Below are 20,532 nucleotides of genomic sequence, written 5' to 3' on the forward strand. Positions count from 1 at the left end.
TACAACCCCACTGGGACAGAAAAAATGGCTGCCTCCTTTCAAGGGATCGCAAAGGTTCTGGGCTGTCTCTCGCCTTCCCTTTTACATCCATTACGACAGTATCAGGTAACTGGTTCATTTCACTTTGCTGTTGACATACCGATGAGTTTATTTGTGATCAGTTAGTACTGAGGTTTTGAAATGTTGAGGTGATATGACAAGCCGGACGCTTCCAAAATCCTACGGTGTGCAGCAACGTAACTATCTAGCAGCGACTTGTAGCCTCCGGTAATAATGCCCCTTGCGTTAACTTTATTTAGCGTTAATAAGAGTTTGAGAACCTCTCGGCAACAACACAGACACTGCTGTAGGACACAGGGGGACATTTTATGATTCTGGTAGGAAGTAATATGCATGTGTATGGGTTGTTTAGCTACTGTGTCCGAAAGGCAAGTCCCATTTGTACATGTGGATTTTTGCACCTGACTGATCAAATCGATTTTTGTATACTCTAGTTTAATTTGCACTCTGTAATACGTTTGTACTCTTTCCCACTTTACACTGCAGCTACCGTTGAAAATAGTTTAATCTTATCTTATTTAGACTGACCGAAATACACAATTCAATTTAATTTGTGTAGCCCAAAATCACAAATTTACCTCGATCTGTTCACATGTAACATCCTCTGTCACATCAGAACAGGAAACACTCCCCCAAAATAAACTTAATGGGGGGGGGGGGGACCTCAGAGAGAGCAACAGAGGAGGATCCTCTATCAGGATGGACAGAAGTGTGATAGATGTCATGTCTACAGAATGAACAACATAACAGAGTAATTACGAATACTAATATTAACAGCTGCAGTGTATATAGTAGAATGGTAATAAAAGCATTAAGGGTATCGGTAATAGCAATGTGACTACTAATAGCAGTGGGTGTCAGGCAGGACCAGGGTCCAGGTAAACCCAGGATCCATGGAAACCTGTGAGGAGAGAAAGCACAAAGACTCCGGGGAAGAAGCAAAGTCAGTAATGAGCATTAATGGGACATGAATTCATACAGAAGGAGAGAGAGGAGAGGAGAGAGGAGCTCAGTGTATCCTAGGAAGTCCCACGGTAGGCAAGGCAAGTTTATTTGGACAGCACATTTCACAACAAGGTAATTCAAAGTGCTTCACATAAAACCATTAAAAGCATCAAAACATAAGGCAAAAGAAAAGGAGATTCAAAAACAAGAACATTCATTAAAACACTAAAAAGTAGTGTAAGAAATAAAATACAGTAGTAAAATGCAGAAATGCAGAAATTGATTAATATCCTCGAATTTGGTTGAATTAAAGGCAGCAGCAAACAGAAAAGTCTTCAATCTTGATTTAAAGGAGCTGAGGGTCTCATCAGACCTGCAGCTTTCTGGGACTTTGTTTCAGATATGTGGAGCAGAAAAACTGAACGCTGCTTCTCCATGTTTAGTTCTGACTCTGGGAACAGAAAATAGACCGGTCCCAGACGACCTAAGGGGTCGGGATGGTTCATAAGGTAGCAGCAGATCAGAGATGTACCATTCAGTGCTTTATAAACCAACAGCAGGATTTTAAAGCCTATAGCAGTTTATCTAGGTCCACGGCAAACCTGAGCCAGCCCTAACTATAAGCCTGAGCCAGCCCTAACTATAAACCTGAGCTAGCCCTAACTATAAGCCTGAGCCAGCCCTAACTATAAGCCTGAGCCAGCCCCAACTATAAGCCTGAGCCAGCCCCAACTATAAGCCTGAGCCAGCCCCAACTATAAACCTGAGCCAGCCCCAACTATAAACCTGAGCCAGCCCCAACTATAAACCTGAGCCAGCCCCAACTATAAACCTGAGCCAGTCCTAACTATAAGCGTTATCAAAGAGGAAAGTCTTCAGCCTACTCTTAAATGTGGTGAGTGTGTCTGCCCCCCGGACTGAAGCTGGTTCCACAGAAGAGGATCTTGATAACTGAAGGCTCTGGCTCCCATCCTACTTTTTACGACTCCAGAACAACAAGTAACCCTGAATTTAAGGAGTACAGCTCTCTAGTAGGATAATATGGTACTTTAAGCTCCTTACGATATGATGGTGTCTGACCAATTAGGGCTTTGTAGGTGAGGAGAAGGATTTTAAATTATATTCTAGATGTTACAGGGAGCCAGTGCACAGAAGCTAATACATTTACTCATGTTGTGATGATGGCAATGCTGAGATGATTTTCTTTTGCTTTCAGTCGTGTCTGCAGAGGCTGCCTGTAAGATCCTGCCCGGGTCTCTCTCCATTTGTATCTCCGAGTTGCTTGTTCTGCAAAGCAGCATTGCTCCAGGATGAGGATGCTGCTGAGGCTCTCCTCCGCTACAAGGACAGACCCTGGGATTATCTGGAGAGTGAAGGTACCTAAAAGAAACTCATCTCATCTCCCGTCCTTGTACTTTGTTTTATAATATATTCCTTTCCCCTGACAGAGTATATTGAGAGGTATGGGACCAATCCAGTATGGGCAGGCTACAGGAGGAACCACAAAGGTGGCATTCCCCCACAGAAGACACGCAAGACTTGCATTGTAAAATTTCTATTTGAATCCATTGGTTCCATGCATCATATCTGTCATGTTAAGGGAAGTCACCTAAACGCTGATTCTGTTTCTGTAGAGAGGAGACAAGATATGTGGAAACCCCTGTCCAGTTTGTCGGGATCCAAACGTTCTAATCCACCATCAGGTGGGTCAGCATCTCAGTCACACTGGTTTCTCACCGCACATCAAACACATTGTGCTGTTCTTGATCTTTCACTGCTGAAGTCTGTGTCTGGAGGCTTTTGTTCTAACCAAGCACTGCACCTGCTCATTTTACTGATTTATTTGTCTGTAGCATTTGAATAAGGAGCATCTGGCTGCATACATGGACAGTTTATAAGAAGTAGCGTCCTGGAGGAGCACGATACGTTGTTAGACAGCACATAGACAGCGCCTCAGCCTCAGGCCATCCTGTGCTACAGGTCCTCACTACAGTTGAAACAGGAGTCGTCCATTCTTGTGCCTTTGGCTTCATTGATTTTCTGAGCTGACCAGGCACATTTCCATTCAATAGCAATAAAAAAAGACAAGTGAGAAAGGAAGTCAAACTTCTTGATCATGTCTGCTTCTGTAAAGTTGGTTCAGTATTAACAAAAAGAGGAAACTGAAGCTTTCATCTAGCTTTCTGTCAAACATGTGGCATCAGCCATCCAGTGTTCAAGCTTTGCGCCACAATCGGGACACAAATATCTATATTAAAGTCAAAAAATCTCAAATTGTACATCAGCCATATTATGTTTTTTCTTAAACACATAACACACTTAATTTTAATAAGGATCCTACAATGCGGACATTAAATAATTAAGACCAATATATTTAGTGAGCAGGACGTTTTACAGCGTAAAGGGAAAGAAGTAAAAAAGTTACTTATCGCCTCACGTAACAGAGAAACACATCTTTGACAAGCTAACTAGGACCTCAACTAACAACTGTTATTATTGATCATGGAGAATCAAATGTATGTCATTTATTTAGCACTTTAAAAGCAAACAGCTTTTGCATCAAAGTGCTTCACAATGACAGACATATACACATGTACAAGCATAGAGACATATATGTGCAGTGTGTAAATAAAGTAAGCTTTAAAAACAGGTTCAACACAGTTAACAGACTTTAACAGCAGGCAAACTGATCCAAAGTGGAGAAGCCGCTACAGAAAAAGCCAATCGACCCAATTCTTTCTTCATTTATGGTTAAGTCAGATAATTGTGAAAAATCCAAGGTGACGTCTTCAGTCTTCAAACTAAATATTTTCAATTTACGTCATAGAAGAGTAGAGAGAATTGGAACCTGTGATTTATTTTTTATTATTCAATTGTTGCCAATTATATTTCTGTTAACCAACTGATCGATTAATCATGGAATGGTGTCTGATCAGTCAGGCTCTGCCCTGTTTGCTTTGGCCCAGTATCACTCGAAACCAATTCTAATGTTTCGAGTAACTACATACATTTAAGTACTGTTCTTTAGTGCAGTTTCCACTGACTTATACTCTATTTCCATTTGATGCTTAACACTTCCACCCCAGTGCTTTTAAGAGAGACATATTGTGCTTTTTACCCCACTACATTTATTTAATGTAGTTACTTTTCAGATTTATATTTTACATAAAAATCATATGCTAATCTCCTAAAATACAGTTCATTGTTAAAATGAAAGCAGCTGTTCCCATCCGTTTTGCTTTGTGACCTGTTGTAAAAGTTGGGGCCTGTTAACATGTTTCAGATGTCTGAGTTATTTGTTAGTGACTGACCGTCCAAACTTCAACTATAGCCAGCTAACATGTTAGCCAGTTTCACAATTGTGTGCATTGTCTGATTTGAATTGTCAGGCTCATAAGAAGCAACGGGCTAAAGCTGGTGAACAGCTGATATCTGCTATAATCTCTGAATCCTGACAGCACAATGTTGAAACAAACAGAACCACATTCCACACCACTGGCTGATAGCTGACTTCAATAACTTTATTTAACAAAAAAAACATGGCAACAACATGCGCATCATAGCCGTGTGCTTCTTACAGCACCGTCCTGCAGGTGGCAGCGTGTTCTCAAATTGGGGATGTGTTTGCAGTGAGAGCGTCCAGGGCCTCATATTCGCAGTAATGAATTAGCTTTCTTTCTTGTTGAATTCATTGATCAATAATCAATCATATTAACACCTAAATGTATCCTCTTCTGCAGAATGTGAAATTGTTGCAGCAGTTCATTAGTCCTCACACTGGATTGGTGTATGATCCCACTCGAACCGGTAGGTCCTAAACATGAGCATGTACTGATGCATCAGGGTGTCCAGTGGATCATGTAGTGTTTGTTCTGTCTCCAGGTGTGTGTATGAAACAGCAGAAGAAGCTGCATGAGGCAATCAACACAGCAAGAGATCACGGTACGTAGGGCAACACGAGACCTGAAAGGACAGTTGGATGTTTTGAGGTGGGGCTGTACGAGGAACTGGTCCGGCTCAAGTACAGCTGTGGATGTGTTTAAGTGTACGTTGTATTTAGAATATTTTTACCGCTTTGCCGTGCTGTCAGACAACTCCCTCTGATGGAGAAATAGAGTAGTTATATCCATCCATGCTCTCTTCAAAGCCACCAGACTCCATTGACGAGTCATTTTACCTGGAGTTGCTGGTGTATTGTCTATGGTTATTGTGTGACTTTGGTGAACCGAACTAACCCTTTAAAACACCAAAGTCACACAATAACACTAACGGTTTAAAGCTGTGAGAATATTCACTATATCAACTCATCGATTCTTTGAAACAGTACTCCTGTAGTAATACAGTGATAGTGGAGAAGTAGATCACACAACACCTCTAAACATCACAACTGTCCCTTCTGTTTTCCCAACTGGACTTCTGTTTTTTTTTTAATATGACAGTGATATACGTAAGTCTATAGAATTGACCAGGGGTACATCTCAAGTCTCTTAATTGCATCCCCGTTTCCCTCACTTGGGTCCTTTCCTTGCATCTTAGTCCCTCCCACCAAGGATGCATGGAGGAAACCATGCAAGGAGAGAGGAACGAGGAAATCTGTTTTAAGAGACGAGACGTCCTTTCCTCAGTTGCGTCACGTGAAGCGACGTCTGTTTCTGATGACGAAGGATCAGTTGATCACAGCTGGATCAGCTGTCAGTCGGCTTTAACAGCTGGAGAGACTTTTGATAAGTTTGTGTCTGTTCACATGATCACTGTACTTAATAATAGTAACTAATAACAATAACTAATACACAGTAATCACCACTGTAGCGGTGTTTCTCTCTGTTGTCTGTTAAACTGTCCTGTGTTCCGTTTATAAGCGCAGGATCGATTTCTACCGGCAGAATGCGATCGTCTTATTTATGAATTATTTGCGTCTGTACGTTTTGAAATTGTGACTGTGGCATAATTATTAAATAACCCAGAATGATTATTGTTTCTCTTAAATGATAAAACTCATCAATCACTCAGGAATGATGTAAAAAGTGTTTGGTCTCCTCAGCTCTCTCTGACTTTAATTGTATTCATAATAAAAGTTCTTGAGGGATATATCAGATCAAGAAAACACATCTTTCTAATAAATGAAGAAAGTTGTTTGTGGTCGTTTTGTTGTTCAGACTACAATGAACATATTTAAACCAGATGGTGAATCAGAAACCTAATCAAATATAAACTAGAGTTTATTCTGTGATCCGTCTTCACTCTGGTGTTAAACTCCAGTCAGTCAGTCCGATCGGCTGCAGCGTCCAATCACATAACTGATGAACAATAAGGGGGCGTGTCGGCTGTTAAAAGACTTCCTGGATGTCTGTTCTCGTGGTTCCTCACTCATCCCTCCTCCGAGCTAATAAGAGCTTTGGGACGGCCGTCACTATGGCGGCACAGAAACAACTTCCGGTTCAAGCGAGGATCGACGAAATGACAATTAAGAGACTTGAGAAGTACCCAGTACAGCCCAATGTGATTTTTCAAAAGCTAATCCTAAATGAGCCTTTGACCTTCAGCATAGCTACGATAGGACCCCGAAACAGAAATTAGTTTACAACCGACTCCGGTGGGACGGAAAAAAGATGGGAAGTGTTTTTAAAATCTCAGCGGTATTGATGAACAACACCTGTGGACCCCTAATATTCACAGAACCAGTAAAACATTACCGATTGTTCTCACATTATCTCTGTTCGATGTATGACAGAAACACCGTGTCCTCTTCCAGGCTTTCTTCCCTTTCAGATTCCATATGTGGAATTTTCAGGAGAGGACTACTCCAATTCCCATGATGCTGTGGGGTCAACACCACCTGCCCAGTCGTTGACCTCTGGTGAAAGCTGGTATAAGTGGTACAGTGAAATAACACCTGATGAGAATGAAGTGGCTAAAGTGAAGAAGACATACAAGGCTTACTTAAAGTGATGAAGACTCCAGAACCCGTCCAGTTGATCATGTTATAATGACTAACTAAGTTACTTTGGTTTGCTGACCATGTAAATGTCCTACTGGTATGCAAATAAAAATGGCACAATAAAACCCCAATGAAAATGGATTTATTTTATTGTTTGGCTTTAGGAGATCATAACCAGATATTTAGTAGACCTCCCTCTATTTCTAGAAATGAACAGTAGGAACTCCAGGAAGAGGCTTTTATTATCAGCGTTGCTCTGAGACTCATGCGACTGGTCCCAGCTGGTGTGTACGCAGCTTACAGAGTGTTCATGGGTTGACCTTGTTGACCATGGTCTCTCCCAGAGACTCCAACACCTCCCGCTTGTAATCGTCAAAGTCTCCATCGATCTGGTTGACCGAACTATCTTCCACTACCCACATCTGGCAATGAGTCTCCGTGATGAGCCGGGCGTCGTGACTCACGATGATCACAGCTGGACAACAAGAGACAGATTGTTAGCTTTAGGAGAAAGAACATGGACAGGCAAAATAAAGCATTTTTGATTTACCTAAAGTTTGGCTTACTATTGCAAAACCTTGTCATTCATCTGACTTAAGGGGAGTACTACTTTTCATCGTTTTTTTCTGTTTAAGCTTCCATAAGTAACATCTGATCAGTAACAGGACATGTCAGCAGAGACATGTAGAAAGAGTGTGTCCATTACTGAGTTAGTCCACCCGAGCACACTGACTGAATGATAGACAGTTGATGTTTTGTGTCTCCCACCCTTGAGGCCACTTTTCTTTCAAAAACTAAATGAAGAAACCCCTAGTCAGTGTTACACAGGAGCACCTTGGTTGCATGTCAAACCATTAATTTGTGTTTCCTCCTACTTTCGAGGCAGCCATTAGTTCCCATACATTTCACTACTATATGATAATCCACTTGTACATCAGCCAATCTAGGGAATGTTATGATCATTAGAGTCCACCTTGCTGGTGGACACCTCATGTGTCTCCTCTTACCTCCTTTATATTCATTGATGGCCTCTGATAAGGCATCAATTGACTCAATGTCCAAATTGTTGGTGGGTTCATCCTAGGAGAAAAGAAGCAGCTGGTCAGTTGGTCAGTCAGGTAGAACATCAGCAGTGTGTATAGAAGGATCAGTGAACCTCACCAGGATCAGCACGTCAGGCTGACGACAGGACAGTTCAGCAAACACTACTCTGGCTTTCTGCCCACCTGTTTGGAGAGAATTCCAGAAAACTATGTTAGAAAATGTCTCCTTCCTGTCAGCCGACAGAAAATGTCATGTCGTGACGCTTCATATAAGTACCGGACAGTTTAGAGATCTGAATGGTGTGGGCGTGGCTCTCCAGGCCAAAGCGTCCCAGGCACTTCCTGCCATCCTGGTAGGGAAGGTTGAAGTTCCTCATTAGGTACTCTGTGGCGGTCTCCTCCATGTTCAGCTGATCAGCATACTGCTGGTTAAAGAAGCCCACTTTCTGCAAGCAGACAATAGACCAGAGTTACAACTCTGATCATTTACCAGAATCACACTGTGTAAGGTAACACACCACTGTTCATGTCAGAACAGGGCACCATGCCATACAATCAGCAGGCAGTTGCTAGGACTGTCACAATCATGACCAATTATTATTATGATCACAAGCCTGTCTAATAGATACGTTTAAGCCCACCACCCTCCCTCTGGTTCTTCAACATGCTCTGCAGGCCCTTGTTTGAATCTTAGCCGCCTGGCTCTAACCCACAGCCGCTAAACAGCCTCCAGCAAGCCCCACTGTGCTCTGCTCCTCCACCATAGATCCACTCGTGTTTGTGTCAGAGAGCTCTAGCGTTCTCACAGCGGGCTCTGTGAGCCTGATCTGGCCGAGTGGCTAGCCATCGACCCCCGAAGGGACAAGCTTAAAAACTATGGGGCATATTTTCGGTTCTCCAATATTTTTTTGTAAGATTGGCAATATTCAAAATCGACATAGTTGATTTCTCGCTTCAAAATGTATCCGAAGTGAGTTTAATGATGAAAAAGCACATGAAAATTGTAAATAAAAAAACTACCGTTCCTCGGACCGGGTATCCTCTCTTCGGACTATGGGAACAAAAAGGTGAGCTGCCGTGGCTGAGTCACTCTTCCCCAGCTTATCTCGGTCGAAGCGCCGGTTAGCATCATAGCTAGGCTAACATTAGTGTACTGGGTAGGCGGTCCCGCACCTGCGCAGAACGGATCGGGCACTGAGCCTTCGAGCAAAACATGCGAGCCGTGATGACGCCATTTTCTGACACACCCACCCCACAGTGGCTTCACTACGGCGAGCGCAATCTGCGCTTCACTACGGCGAGCGCAAACTGCGCTTCACTACGGCGAGCGCAAACTGCGCTTCACTACGGCGAGCGCAAACTGCGCTTCACTACGGCGAGCGCAATCTGCGCTTCACTACGGCGAGCGCAAACTGCGCTTCACTACGGCGAGTAAACTCTTAATAACAGCGTGGTGCGCGTGTAAAGCGGGGCTGTTCACAAAAATGTGGTGTGTCGGTCTCTCTCTCCCCCCCCCTCTCTTTGAACGGTGTGAGCATGTGGAAATACGCACTGTATTCAAGAGACATACTTTAACAGGAAGTTACTTACCAAACGATGATTCTTCCTCATCTCACCTTTAGCCTAAAAAAAGAAACATCCAGTTACCTCACTGGTACATATATTTGAGTGAAATTCAAATGTTTGCATACATACTTACAGGATTTAATTTCCCAGTGAGCAGCAGCAGCAGGGTACTCTTTCCAACACCATTGGGTCCAACTATACAAACTAAAGGAAGGAGGTCAGGTCAGCAGAAGATTGGAAGATCAACTAATCTTTTTTCTGCCATTAACAATATAGTAACTACCTGAGTGCCTCCATGTTTATTTCTGTTTAACCTTTGTGCCTCACTCTGAAAAAAAGATCCTCTGGTGTGTATCTAACAAATGTTTATTAGGGCCCGAGCACTGACGTAGTCGGAGCGGAGGACCTATTGTTATTCTATCGTTTATTATTATTTTACGTCTTTTGTCACAAAGAGGAGGTGCTTGGGATACTGGAATTTTTTTGAAATTTAGCACGCAAGCCAGTCGTGGTGAAAATTGCAGTGTGATTGGGGTGTCCAGCTGCGGTATGAAATATTGGCTCGATAGCGCTCCCTATTGAGTAGCCCCAACATTGGGTTTCACCTAGCTGTATGACATTTTTTTTTGTCGTTTAAGTTTGAGATGTGTCAGTGATTAGCAACAATTTCTATTTTGATGGATTTTTATGCAAAAAGATTAGATTAAAGAATCTCACCTGTTAATTTACAGTCCATAAAAAATGTAAATTATTGTTTTTTATTATTCCTATTTACCTTCAAAGTTCTTACCTTCTAATAGTGTATTAGCTTACAAAGCAAAAATAGTTTAGAAGATCACTTTAAACAACAGCCATTAGAACTAATTGCTCTCAGCTCATGCAATCACATACATACACACACACGCAAAAACTACAACTTTGAAGCCAGGGCTCTAGAATGACAGCCTGACATCATGGAATGATTTTATGCTGTAATGGCTCAGTTTTCTCATTAGGTCAAAGACACGTGAATCAGAGCAAATGAAAACGACAGTCCTGATGGGCAGGTGGCTCCTGACGACATGTAGTGTTAAGTGGTTGGAAGACTAGAAAGGCGCTATACAAGTACAGTCCATCATTTCTGCTGCAGACATTTGCTGCAGTGCTCCATAATACAGCAGCCATGCCCCTAGTGGAAACCAGGAAAATAGCATGCATTTGCCTCATAGGGCAAACATGAGAAAATGACTCAAACTGGAAGAAAATAGAAAAATAAATATTTCGAAGCCAGGCCCTACATTGAAAGCAATGATATAATAGAATGTATGCTTTTATATTGTGATGACAGTGGGATAAAAATTGTGGATTTAAAATGATTCAATGGGGACATTTTTGTGTCCGTATTTTGGCTACACAGTTCATCAGACTTTTTATAGTAGCGGACGTTGAACTTAAGTTCAGAAAAACACTCACAACTTTACCAAACTTCATAAAAGCCAAAAAGGTCCCTAGTGAGGTACAAAGTGTTAAGCTACTAAATCAACTTCTTAACCCTCCACCAACATATAAGTACACAGAAAGATGTTCTCAACGTTAACAATGATGGTAGAAGCAGCATACTTACTCCTGGAGTCCATGTCGATTCCAAAGTCCACATTTTTGAAGAGAGGCTTGTGACCCCCATAGCCAAAGTCAACACCTGCAGAGGAGAGAGAGAGACAGCTCTCACTTCACTGCAGGGCTTTACTCTTATGTTGCTGTTCTTTGTTCCTGTGTGAATCACTGATTATTATCATGTGTGCATCATTAAGTGTCCCGTCTTGTTCTCCAAGGTCAGCCTCAAAATATATTTCCAATTCTTGATTATGTGTTCGTCTGTGACAACACTGTTATTCCCTTTAGTGCTGATTGATGAATCGTATTTTCATCGTCATAGCGATATCAACATGCGTGATGAGTTAAAGCCAGGCCAATAGTTTTGATCATTTGAAAATAATTTGATCCTGAAAGTTCAAGTTTGGGCCACGAACATTCAAAAATAAAAATAAGTGAATGAAAGGCTTTTTTTGGGTTGAATATCATTTTTATTCAGTTCTGGAATTGTTTTGAATAAAATATTTATTTTTCATATATATTTTGATATTTGAGGTCAGATTTTATATTTTCAGATTTCACCGCGAGAATTATGATTCAACACTTTCTATACACCATATTCACGTGAATGCAGTGGGGAAAAAACTGTGATCCTGTGAGAAACTTCAGAGTCGAACCAAGGCGGGGATCAGCTCACCTAAAATGCGTCAGGGGTCTGTGGCGATGTCGGCAACCCACCCGAGCCGTCTTGAAACACGGACCAAAGGTGAAGCAAACCCCGTGAAAGACTAATCGAACCAGTAGCTGTTCCTCTCCGAAGTTTCCTTCAGGATAGCGGGCGCTCAGTTTTTCCCCACTGTATTTACGTGAATATGGTGTATAGAAAGTGTTGAATCATAATTCTCGCGGTACCTACGTGTGGTTGAGGAAGGTCCTCAGCCTTCGTTATGCTGTCACTCATGATTACACACCCCTCTCAGTTGATGCCACGCCCCCCATACTAGATCAGGGCCAAAAGTCTGAACTGAAAAAAAAAACCATCTGAGAGTGAAAAATATAAGACCTCAAATATCAAAATATATATATGAAAGTGAAAAATGAAAATAAATATTTTATTCAAAACAATTCCAGAACTAAATCAAATTATATTCAACCCAAAACATTTCATTCACTTATTTTTATTTTGAATACATTGCTGTATTTTTGAATGTTCATGACCAAAACCTGAACTTTCAGGTTCAATTTTTCTCTCTCCAAATGATCAAAACTATTGGCCTGGATTTGGCTCCATAGACCTGCAGACGACCTGTTTATTTTAGTAGAGGACAGGAGGAATGACTGATGTCTGTGTTCTTCATTCTTTATAAACTTCACTCAGGAATATTATTTATTTTATTGACATGTTAGATTTGTTTCTCGTGAGATATTAATGACTGTATGAAGTGACTTTGCTGTTGTAACCATAACTGTTGCTGTTCTAGAGCCTAGTTATGTTGAAAATATTCCATTCTAATCCTGTTCTGAATTTACAGACAGCCGGCTGATGGAGGAAATGTACAGCAAATATGCACACTTCAATATTTGTTTATTTATGGCAAGTCATATTGTCATCACAATATTATCGCACATCTCAAACCGTGTTGTCAGTCCTCTACGGCCTCCTTCAGCCCTCACCTGCGTGTTAGCTCACTGGTCACCTGCTCTACTGGAACATGTGCAGCATTGAGCTGCTGCAACAGACTGTCGGTGTTTATAGTTCTTACTGTGTAGTCCCAGGATGGGCGGTGAGAGAGGAGGTGGGTTGGGGAAGGTGAACTTGACGGTGTACTCTTTAGGCCTCTTCAGCAGCTCTGTGGCATCCTGGCTCTCCTCCTCCTGACCTCCCTTCTTCTTGCCTTTCTGCTGCTTTCTGGTCAGGGCCTCCTTAGTTTGCTTCTCCTGAGAGGAAACATTGAGACAAACAAAACAACATGAGACAGGATGGATGGATAAAGCACTGGTTTAACTGAGAATGGAGAAGTTTGACACACACCATATCTTGATGCGAGTCCACAGTTTTTATGTTGTACATTTGCCATTCAGCCATGAAGACCGTATAAGCATGTTTCAACAGTGACTACTGTAACAGAGTGAAATGAGAAAAGTCGAGTTCACTTTGTCTCAGCTTTAGCAAACGGAATACTTACAGCCTGTTTGGTGGACTTGCCACCAGCCTTCAGATCTTTCAGTTTCTTCTCCTGCTTGTCATACTGTTTCTGCAGTTCTTTCTGCTTCTGCACGTACATCTTCTTGAAGGTCACTTAAAAAAAGCAAAGTAAACCAAAAAACACCATGAGTAATGTGTGTCTCACTCTGTCTAACCACAACGCTAACACAGTCCTGTCCTAACTCAGTACAAAAAGCAGCAATAAGACAGATTTCAACACAGATATAGAAAATGAAGTCACTCAACAGATTGACTTTCAGATCCATTAGATCTGAAGGTAGACATTAACTATGAAGTCAGATCAGTCGTTAATGAAGGCACACAGGAGTCGCATATATATTTTGTAAAGACAAATGACTCTCCAAAAAATATCTATCAATGAACACAAAAATAGTTATCAATATATATATAAATGTAAACAGATTCACAAATGAATTAATGTAATTTTCAACCAATCACATGAGTGACCTTATGATCTTACATCATGCACAGGGTGGAAAGGATGGAACTCTTCAGACAGCAGTGTCGATGGTACAGTTAACTCTTTGGATCAGAGGAGTTCAGCCTGTATTAGTTTGATAGACTAGGAATGTGACAGCTGCGTATTGTACCCTGCAGCATTAGCAAATCTTGGCTAATGCTAACATTAGCGTAGCTCTATGTTTGTGTGCCAGATGATGGTCTTTCCTTCAACATTGTGGGTGTAACCTTCGATCCAGTAGCTGTATCACTTTGTTTGGATTGTTTGGAGGATCCTTACAGACTAACCCACCCACGTTTGGTTGTTTCAACACTTGTTGTCAGATGTTTTGACCTTTTCCCCGAAGCTAGCTGTCTGAGCTGTTTCCAGGAGATTCCTTTCCATCACGCTCCCTACATGAGTATGACAGAGGATACCCTCATTTGTTGAAAATGGAGGAGAAATCTGATTGGCTACAAACAATTTCCTGCAAGTGACGTCAGGAGAGTCTAAAAAACCCAACACACATGCAGTGAAGTTCACACATGACAAGTAGTTTGTAAATGCAGCTTCAACTGTTTGTATATAAATGTAACAAGATCCAAATGTTTTCCATTCATCCATTCATATACATCCATTCATATTACATATATTTAAAACAAGAAACATTTATGTGTATATCAGAAATATATTTATGAATGTTTTTTTTTTTTAAATGTGGAATTTCTTTACATTTATATATAATAATATATATTTTGTGTACATTGAAAACATTTTTTGTGGTGAAAGTCAATTATATAGAAATCACAAAATACATTTTGTGAATCCTTCATTAATATTGAGACTGATGTGAGACTGAGTGTTGATATCTCATCCCCAAGGTATAAGTTCTTGCTCTAAATTGCACTTACAGTAGTTCCCTCTGTAATAGTAGAGCTTCTCATTGTCTAAGTGGATGATATCTGTACACACTTCGTCAAGGAAACTCTGGTCGTGGGAAACTATGAGGAGAGTCTTCTTCCAGCCTTGAAGGTAGCTGTGGAAGAGTATACAAACAAACAACTTGAATATAATAAAAAGCAGCAGACATAATTTCCAAATATTCAAGTTAAAAGTCACCTAATGTAAGAGTGAGAGTTAATGCTTGATCAGGTCTATCTGACATATTATTTACTGAAAGCTAATTAATGCTGAGTGGAATACTTTTTTAGAATAAAAAAACAACACCGTTAACTCTGTCAGCACTTTCGCTGTAGTTAGCGATGTTAGCAGCGTTAGCTATGAGCCGTCGGCTCAAACGTCGTCATGTTAAGTACCGTTGAGAGGTTATAGCATATGCTCCCAATCTTGTATTAGGCCTCTTTAAGGAAACTTTTAAGTGTTAAAAGTCAACCCCTAGGTTGACTGCCCACCCTAGAGCAGTCAACCTAGGGGAAACACTGAGCCTTTCTTTCCACTGAAGCCAAGCAGCATCCCACATTCTTTGCTGCTTGTATTATTTCAACTGGCAGACACAATAATATAAGCAAACAATATGTCCTGAGTGACAGGTCTGTCTCACTCTGCCTCAAACAGGCAGGACATTGAGTTAAAGTTCATTCAGAATGTGCTTTGAGTGGTCAGAAGACGAAAAAGGCGCTATACAAAGACAAGTCCATTTACCAATCAGATGTAACTCTGATTAACAAAGTTAACTTCCCTCATCAACATAATTTCTTCCCACTTAATACTAATTCAAATCTACTATAGAATAGAGAAAAGAGTGTCGGAAAGCTGAGCGCAGGTATCGAAAAACAAATCTCCAGGTTCACTGTGACATCTAAAGAGAGAATTCGCAATTATAACTTATAACTTAGAAATGCAAGGCAGTCATTCTTCTCCGACATCATAACCAAAAACAATAACAATACATGAGCCTTATTTGCTACCGTCGACAGGCTAACAAACCCTCCAGTGTCAGTAGCTGCTGAGCGCCAATCCACCTGGGCATGCAATCAATTTGCCTCCTTTTTTACTGACAAAATTCAGTAAATTAGACAAGCAGTCAGTGCCTCCACACCAACCACAGGATGTGTGTTGCCCCAATCTCTAAATAACATCCATTCAAATATCACGACACAATTTCATTCAATCGACCTTAGAAGCCTAGAAGATATTATACAACATCTGAAGTCATCCTCCTGCTGCTTGGATATTCTACCAACACACTTTTTCAAAAATATTTCAAACTGCATGACCACTGATCTTTTACAAATTGTAAACACATCCCTTCTCTCAGGTGTCTTCCCACAAGCCCTAAAAACTGCAGTTATTAAACCACTCCTAAAGAAGGCTAATTTAGACTCCGCAACAATGAAAAATTATAGGCCAATATCAAACCTCCCATTTTTAAGTAAAATAATTGAAAAAGCGTTTTTTCAACAGCTGAACAACTTCTTGGCCGTAAATAACTGTTTTGATGTCTTCCAGTCAGGCTTTCGACAGCACCACAGTACTGAAACTGCTCTTGTTAAGGTTTTCAACAACATCCACTTAAACACAGACAGTGGCAGAATTTCAGTCTTAGTATTACTAGATCTCAGTGCTGCATTCGACACGGTCAACCATTACATACTACTAGACAGATTAAAAAAATCTGGGTGGGACTTTCTGGCACAGAACTTAACTGGTTTGAATCCTACTTGAAGGACAGAGAATACTTTGTGTCTGTAGATAATTACACATCAGAGCTGACTAAAATTACATGTGGTGTTCCCCAAGGTTCAATACTGGGGCCTCTTCTGTTCAACATCTACATGCTTCCACTAGCTCAGATTATGGAAAACAACAAAGTGTGTTATCATAATTATGCAGACGACACACAAATCTACATAACTATATCACCAGAGGACTATAATCCCATACAAGGGCTGGGTGAATGCATTGAACAAATCAACAACTGGATGTGCCAGAATTTTCTTCAATTCAACAAAGATAAAACAGAAGTAATTGTTTTTGGTACCAAGGACGAACGATTGAAAGTCAGCGCTCAGATTCAATCACTGATGTTAAAAACCACAAACCAAGCCAGAAATCTAGGTGTAGTTATGGATTCAGACCTCAACCTGAACAGCCATATCAAGACAATTACATAATCAGCCTACGATCACCTGAAGAATATATCAAGGATGAGAGGACTTATGTCTCAACAGGATTTGGAAAAACTTGTCCATGCATTTATCTTCAGTAGACTCGACTACTGTAACGTGTGTTTACAGTCTCTGTAAAAAGTCAATCAGAACGCTGCAGCTCGAGTCCTCACTAAGACCAAGAAAGTGGATCACATCACTCCAGTTCTGAGGTCTTTGCACTGGCTTCCTGTCCAACAAAGAATTTACTTTAAAATCCTGCTGTTGGTTTATAAAGCACTGAATGGTTTGGGCGAAAATACATCTCTGATGTGCTGCTACCTTATGAACCATCCCAACCCCTTAGGTCGTCTGGGACCGGTCTACTTTCTGTTCCCAGAGTCAGAACTAAACATGGAGAAGCAGCGTTCAGTTTTTCTGCTCCACATATCTGGAACAAAGTCCCAGGAAGCTGCAGGTCTGCTGAGACCCTCAGCTCCTTTACATCAAGATTGAAGACTTTTCTGTTTGCTGCTACCTTTAATTGAACCACATTCAAGGATATTGATCAATTTCTACATTTTACTACTGTATTTTATTTCTTACACTGCTTCTTAGTGTTTTGATGACTGTTTGTAATGTTTCAATGAATGTTCTTAATTGTTTTTAAATCTCCTTTTGTTTTGCCTTATGTTTTGATGTTTTAATGGTTTTATGTGAAGCACTTTGAATTGCCTTGTTGTTGAAATATGCTATACAAATAAACTTGCCTTGCTACTATTAAATACTCTTTCATATCACCTAGGAAAAGACACTAGATTAAAAAGCTGCTTTGTACTTGTTGAGCCAGATGACGGCGTTCAGGTCCAGGTGGTTGGTGGGTTCGTCCAGCATCAGCAGAGTGGGTTCCATGAACAGAGCTCTGTGGACACAGATGGTTAGAGTGAATGAAAGAACTTCTAACAGCACTGGACCAGTTCCATCCATGAAGTTTGTAATGGTGTACCTGGCGAGGGACACCCTCATTCTCCACCCTCCAGAGAACCTCTTAGTGGGTCTGTTCTGCATCTCAGGGGTAAATGACAGACCAGCCAGGATCCTTCTGGCCTTGGGCTCAGCTGCTGCAGCTCCTATAGCCCTGAGCTCTTCATAGACCTGTGAGGGAGGAGAAACACAGAGGCAGGTCACATGATCAGGCAGGCTGTAAATAAACCAACAGTTTATCCAGATTGTTTACACTACTTTGTTTGGAAGTGAAACTGAAGGTGAGTGCACCTGAAATGTCACTAATAATCCCTCACTGCACAATTACTGCTAATACAGTTTGTTTACAACGAATCATTGTACTGTTTGCTTTGTCCTGTTGTGGCAATGTGTTCCCAGATCTTAGCAATTCATGATTTCATTACTGATAGGAATCCAGAAATCCAAAAGGTTTTCCTTGTAGTCCACTGGAAGTATTCTTAAAAGCTGAAATATAGAGTTTTTTGGCAACTTGGGGGCAGTAGAGATAACTGTGAACACAACACTGACATTCTATCACCTTGTAAAGTTGATAATGTGAACAGTTGCCAGTAGACAAAGAGCAGCACCATCATTAATTTGGATTAATGTAAGGCACATATTCTCTCTCTTTACACTCTGGTTTCGGTCTCCACCCTCTCCTGATAGAAAGCTGTGCCTCTTATGCTGCTAAATGCTCCACTGTGTTCTAAAGCTGGACCCACTGGTTCTAATGCTTAGCATGGGTTAAATGCCTGTTAAAAAACTGAGCAAATACATAAATATTCTAAAGGCAAATACAGCCTGGTAAACTGGCACTCACCTTCTCCAGCCTCTCAGCCACACTGTCCTCTCCCTTCTCCAGACGAGCCTGGAGCTGTCTCTCCTCCTCCAGAAGCTTCAGACGGCGGGTGTCTGCCTTCAGCACTGCCTGCACCGCCGGCGTGTCATCAGCTACCACCTCTAACACAAAAACAGGTACATGACAGAGTCAGTGGGCGACGCCAACATGGACAGACAAGGGATTTCTGACAGGTCACTTACCCTGTTCACACAGCAGCACATCAATGTTGGGGGGAATGCTGAGAGCTCTGTTGGCTATGTGTTTCAGTAATGTGGTCTTTCCTTTGCTGAAAGATGAGACGGAGACAAGTGAATACTGGATCAGTGTACAACAGGAAATACATTGGCAACTATTACAAGCCATAGTAACCTGGCTACTGGTCACACCTCCAGGAAACCTGCAGAGCTCTTCATTAGGTTAGCAAAAGATCACCCAACTCAAGGTTCAGATTGAGTCTCGGATCGGATCACTTTTGGAGATGCCCCAATCACGTTCTTTGAAATCGCCAATATTGATTGCCGATGAGCCAAATCATCAGCTACAGATGTTTTTGTTGGTTTTCTTTTGTTATAGCAGCTAGTATTCACTGATGACAGGGGCTACCATGCAAGGTACCACTTGCCCATCATGACTATCCATCATTCACGCAACATTCATACACCGCAGGCACAGCTACGGGAACAATTTTGGGGTTAAGTGTCTTGCCCAAGGACACATCGACATGGACTTACTAGTTAAATAAAGGTAATATATATTAATATATATTAAATACAGTGCTTACTTTTAAAAAAGTGTTAAGAAATTAAAGTCCCAAATCCCTCTCTAGTATCTATTTTATATTACTGTGCAAACATCTTCTTCATGTCAAAGGTGGCGCATCAAGAAGCTGTATAGACTTCGCTACATTTATAACAAAAATACACTCAACGGAAAAGCCTGCCCACAACATCTTACAAACACTCAGGCAGACCGGCCCAACCAAACACCATCTAAAGCGGTGTGACCGTATAAGGAAGAGAGGGATAAGATCACCGATAAAGATAAAATCTTTACAGAAACATGGCTTCATCATAACATCCCGGATTATTGACTGTATACCACACCAACAGAAAGCAAGACTCCGGTAAGAAGAGGGGAGGCGGACTGTGTGTTCACATCGAAGATGCTTGGTGCTCAAACATAGTCAAAGTCAATGTTTCCTTGATGTTGAATTTTTAATGCTAAGATGTTGGCTATAATATCTGCCCAGAGAATTCAGCAGTGTTTGTTGCTGCTGTTTACATTCTTCCAGATGCACATAAAATAAATGCACTACAGGAATATACATCAACAGTGACATCATATATCAGCAAATGTGTTGATGTGGTGATTACAAAGACAAAATAAAATCAATCCCAACCAGAGAGAATGGATGACCGCTCGCTGTCACTATCCTTAGAGTAGTGTGCCATGAGAGATCCTCAGGTGTGTCGTGGGAAAATGTCCAATTTCACTTAAACGGTCCAAAGAAATATTTAGTTGCTGCAAATAATTTTCCATTGTTGAGCGTCTGAGCCTGCAATATAGTGGCTGGCTAAGTAATAAATACTCTTCCATGCCAGTGGGTGGCAGTAGGTAGCGCAATAATGACCTTGTTAATTTAAAACAATTAAATGATGCGCAGGAGAGGTTGGGGTGACAAGACGAACAGCGATGGAGAAATATTTGAAAAGGAAAAATGCAGACTCTGGACAACATACTAACCCAGATGAAAAGCCTAGTAAGGATCAACACATTGAGTGACTTGTCA

At 41.2% G+C, this 20,532-nt stretch overlaps 2 protein-coding genes across 3 annotated transcripts in view; one reads left to right on the forward strand and one right to left on the reverse strand.

Annotated features, from left to right (window-relative positions):
* The first annotated feature begins 22 nt into the window (after positions 1-22).
* mrps18b (mitochondrial ribosomal protein S18B) lies at positions 23-8,467 on the forward strand. The gene is made up of 7 exons (XM_031871247.1): positions 23-105; positions 2,222-2,381; positions 2,454-2,551; positions 2,640-2,708; positions 4,746-4,812; positions 4,888-4,947; positions 6,758-8,467. Exons 1-7 carry the CDS (start codon positions 25-27, stop codon positions 6,952-6,954), a joined length of 732 nt encoding a protein of 243 aa, XP_031727107.1. The 5' UTR covers positions 23-24; the 3' UTR covers positions 6,955-8,467.
* Positions 7,069-20,532, reverse strand: part of abcf1 (ATP-binding cassette, sub-family F (GCN20), member 1) — a 41,260-nt gene continuing 27,796 nt past the window's right edge. For both annotated transcript variants that reach the window (XM_031871246.1, XM_031871245.1), the window contains exons 11-24: positions 18,944-19,029; positions 18,723-18,862; positions 17,904-18,052; positions 17,736-17,819; positions 14,702-14,826; positions 13,311-13,423; positions 12,888-13,062; positions 11,156-11,230; positions 9,686-9,756; positions 9,577-9,609; positions 8,264-8,432; positions 8,105-8,169; positions 7,951-8,023; positions 7,069-7,418 (exon numbers count right to left, since the gene is read on the reverse strand). In XM_031871246.1, coding sequence (XP_031727106.1) covers positions 7,252-7,418; positions 7,951-8,023; positions 8,105-8,169; positions 8,264-8,432; positions 9,577-9,609; positions 9,686-9,756; positions 11,156-11,230; positions 12,888-13,062; positions 13,311-13,423; positions 14,702-14,826; positions 17,736-17,819; positions 17,904-18,052; positions 18,723-18,862; positions 18,944-19,029 — 1,525 coding nt within the window. In that variant the 3' untranslated portion in view covers positions 7,069-7,251. The remainder of the gene's footprint in view (positions 7,419-7,950; positions 8,024-8,104; positions 8,170-8,263; positions 8,433-9,576; positions 9,610-9,685; positions 9,757-11,155; positions 11,231-12,887; positions 13,063-13,310; positions 13,424-14,701; positions 14,827-17,735; positions 17,820-17,903; positions 18,053-18,722; positions 18,863-18,943; positions 19,030-20,532) is intronic.

This window comes from Anarrhichthys ocellatus, unplaced genomic scaffold (genome assembly GCF_004355925.1).
Source record: "Anarrhichthys ocellatus isolate YVR2014 unplaced genomic scaffold, GSC_Weel_1.0 scaffold57, whole genome shotgun sequence".
Classification (NCBI taxonomy): Eukaryota; Metazoa; Chordata; class Actinopteri; order Perciformes; family Anarhichadidae; genus Anarrhichthys; species Anarrhichthys ocellatus.

Excerpts from the sequence above, each read along its gene's own strand:
- mrps18b (XM_031871247.1), top strand. The coding sequence starts at position 25 with ATGGCTGCCTCCTTTCAAGGGATCGCAAAGGTTCTGGGCTGTCTCTCG. Across the intron at positions 2,382-2,453 it reads GGATTATCTGGAGAGTGAAG|AGTATATTGAGAGGTATGGG; the intron begins GTACCTAAAAGA and ends TTCCCCTGACAG. Across the intron at positions 4,948-6,757 it reads CAACACAGCAAGAGATCACG|GCTTTCTTCCCTTTCAGATT; the intron begins GTACGTAGGGCA and ends GTCCTCTTCCAG.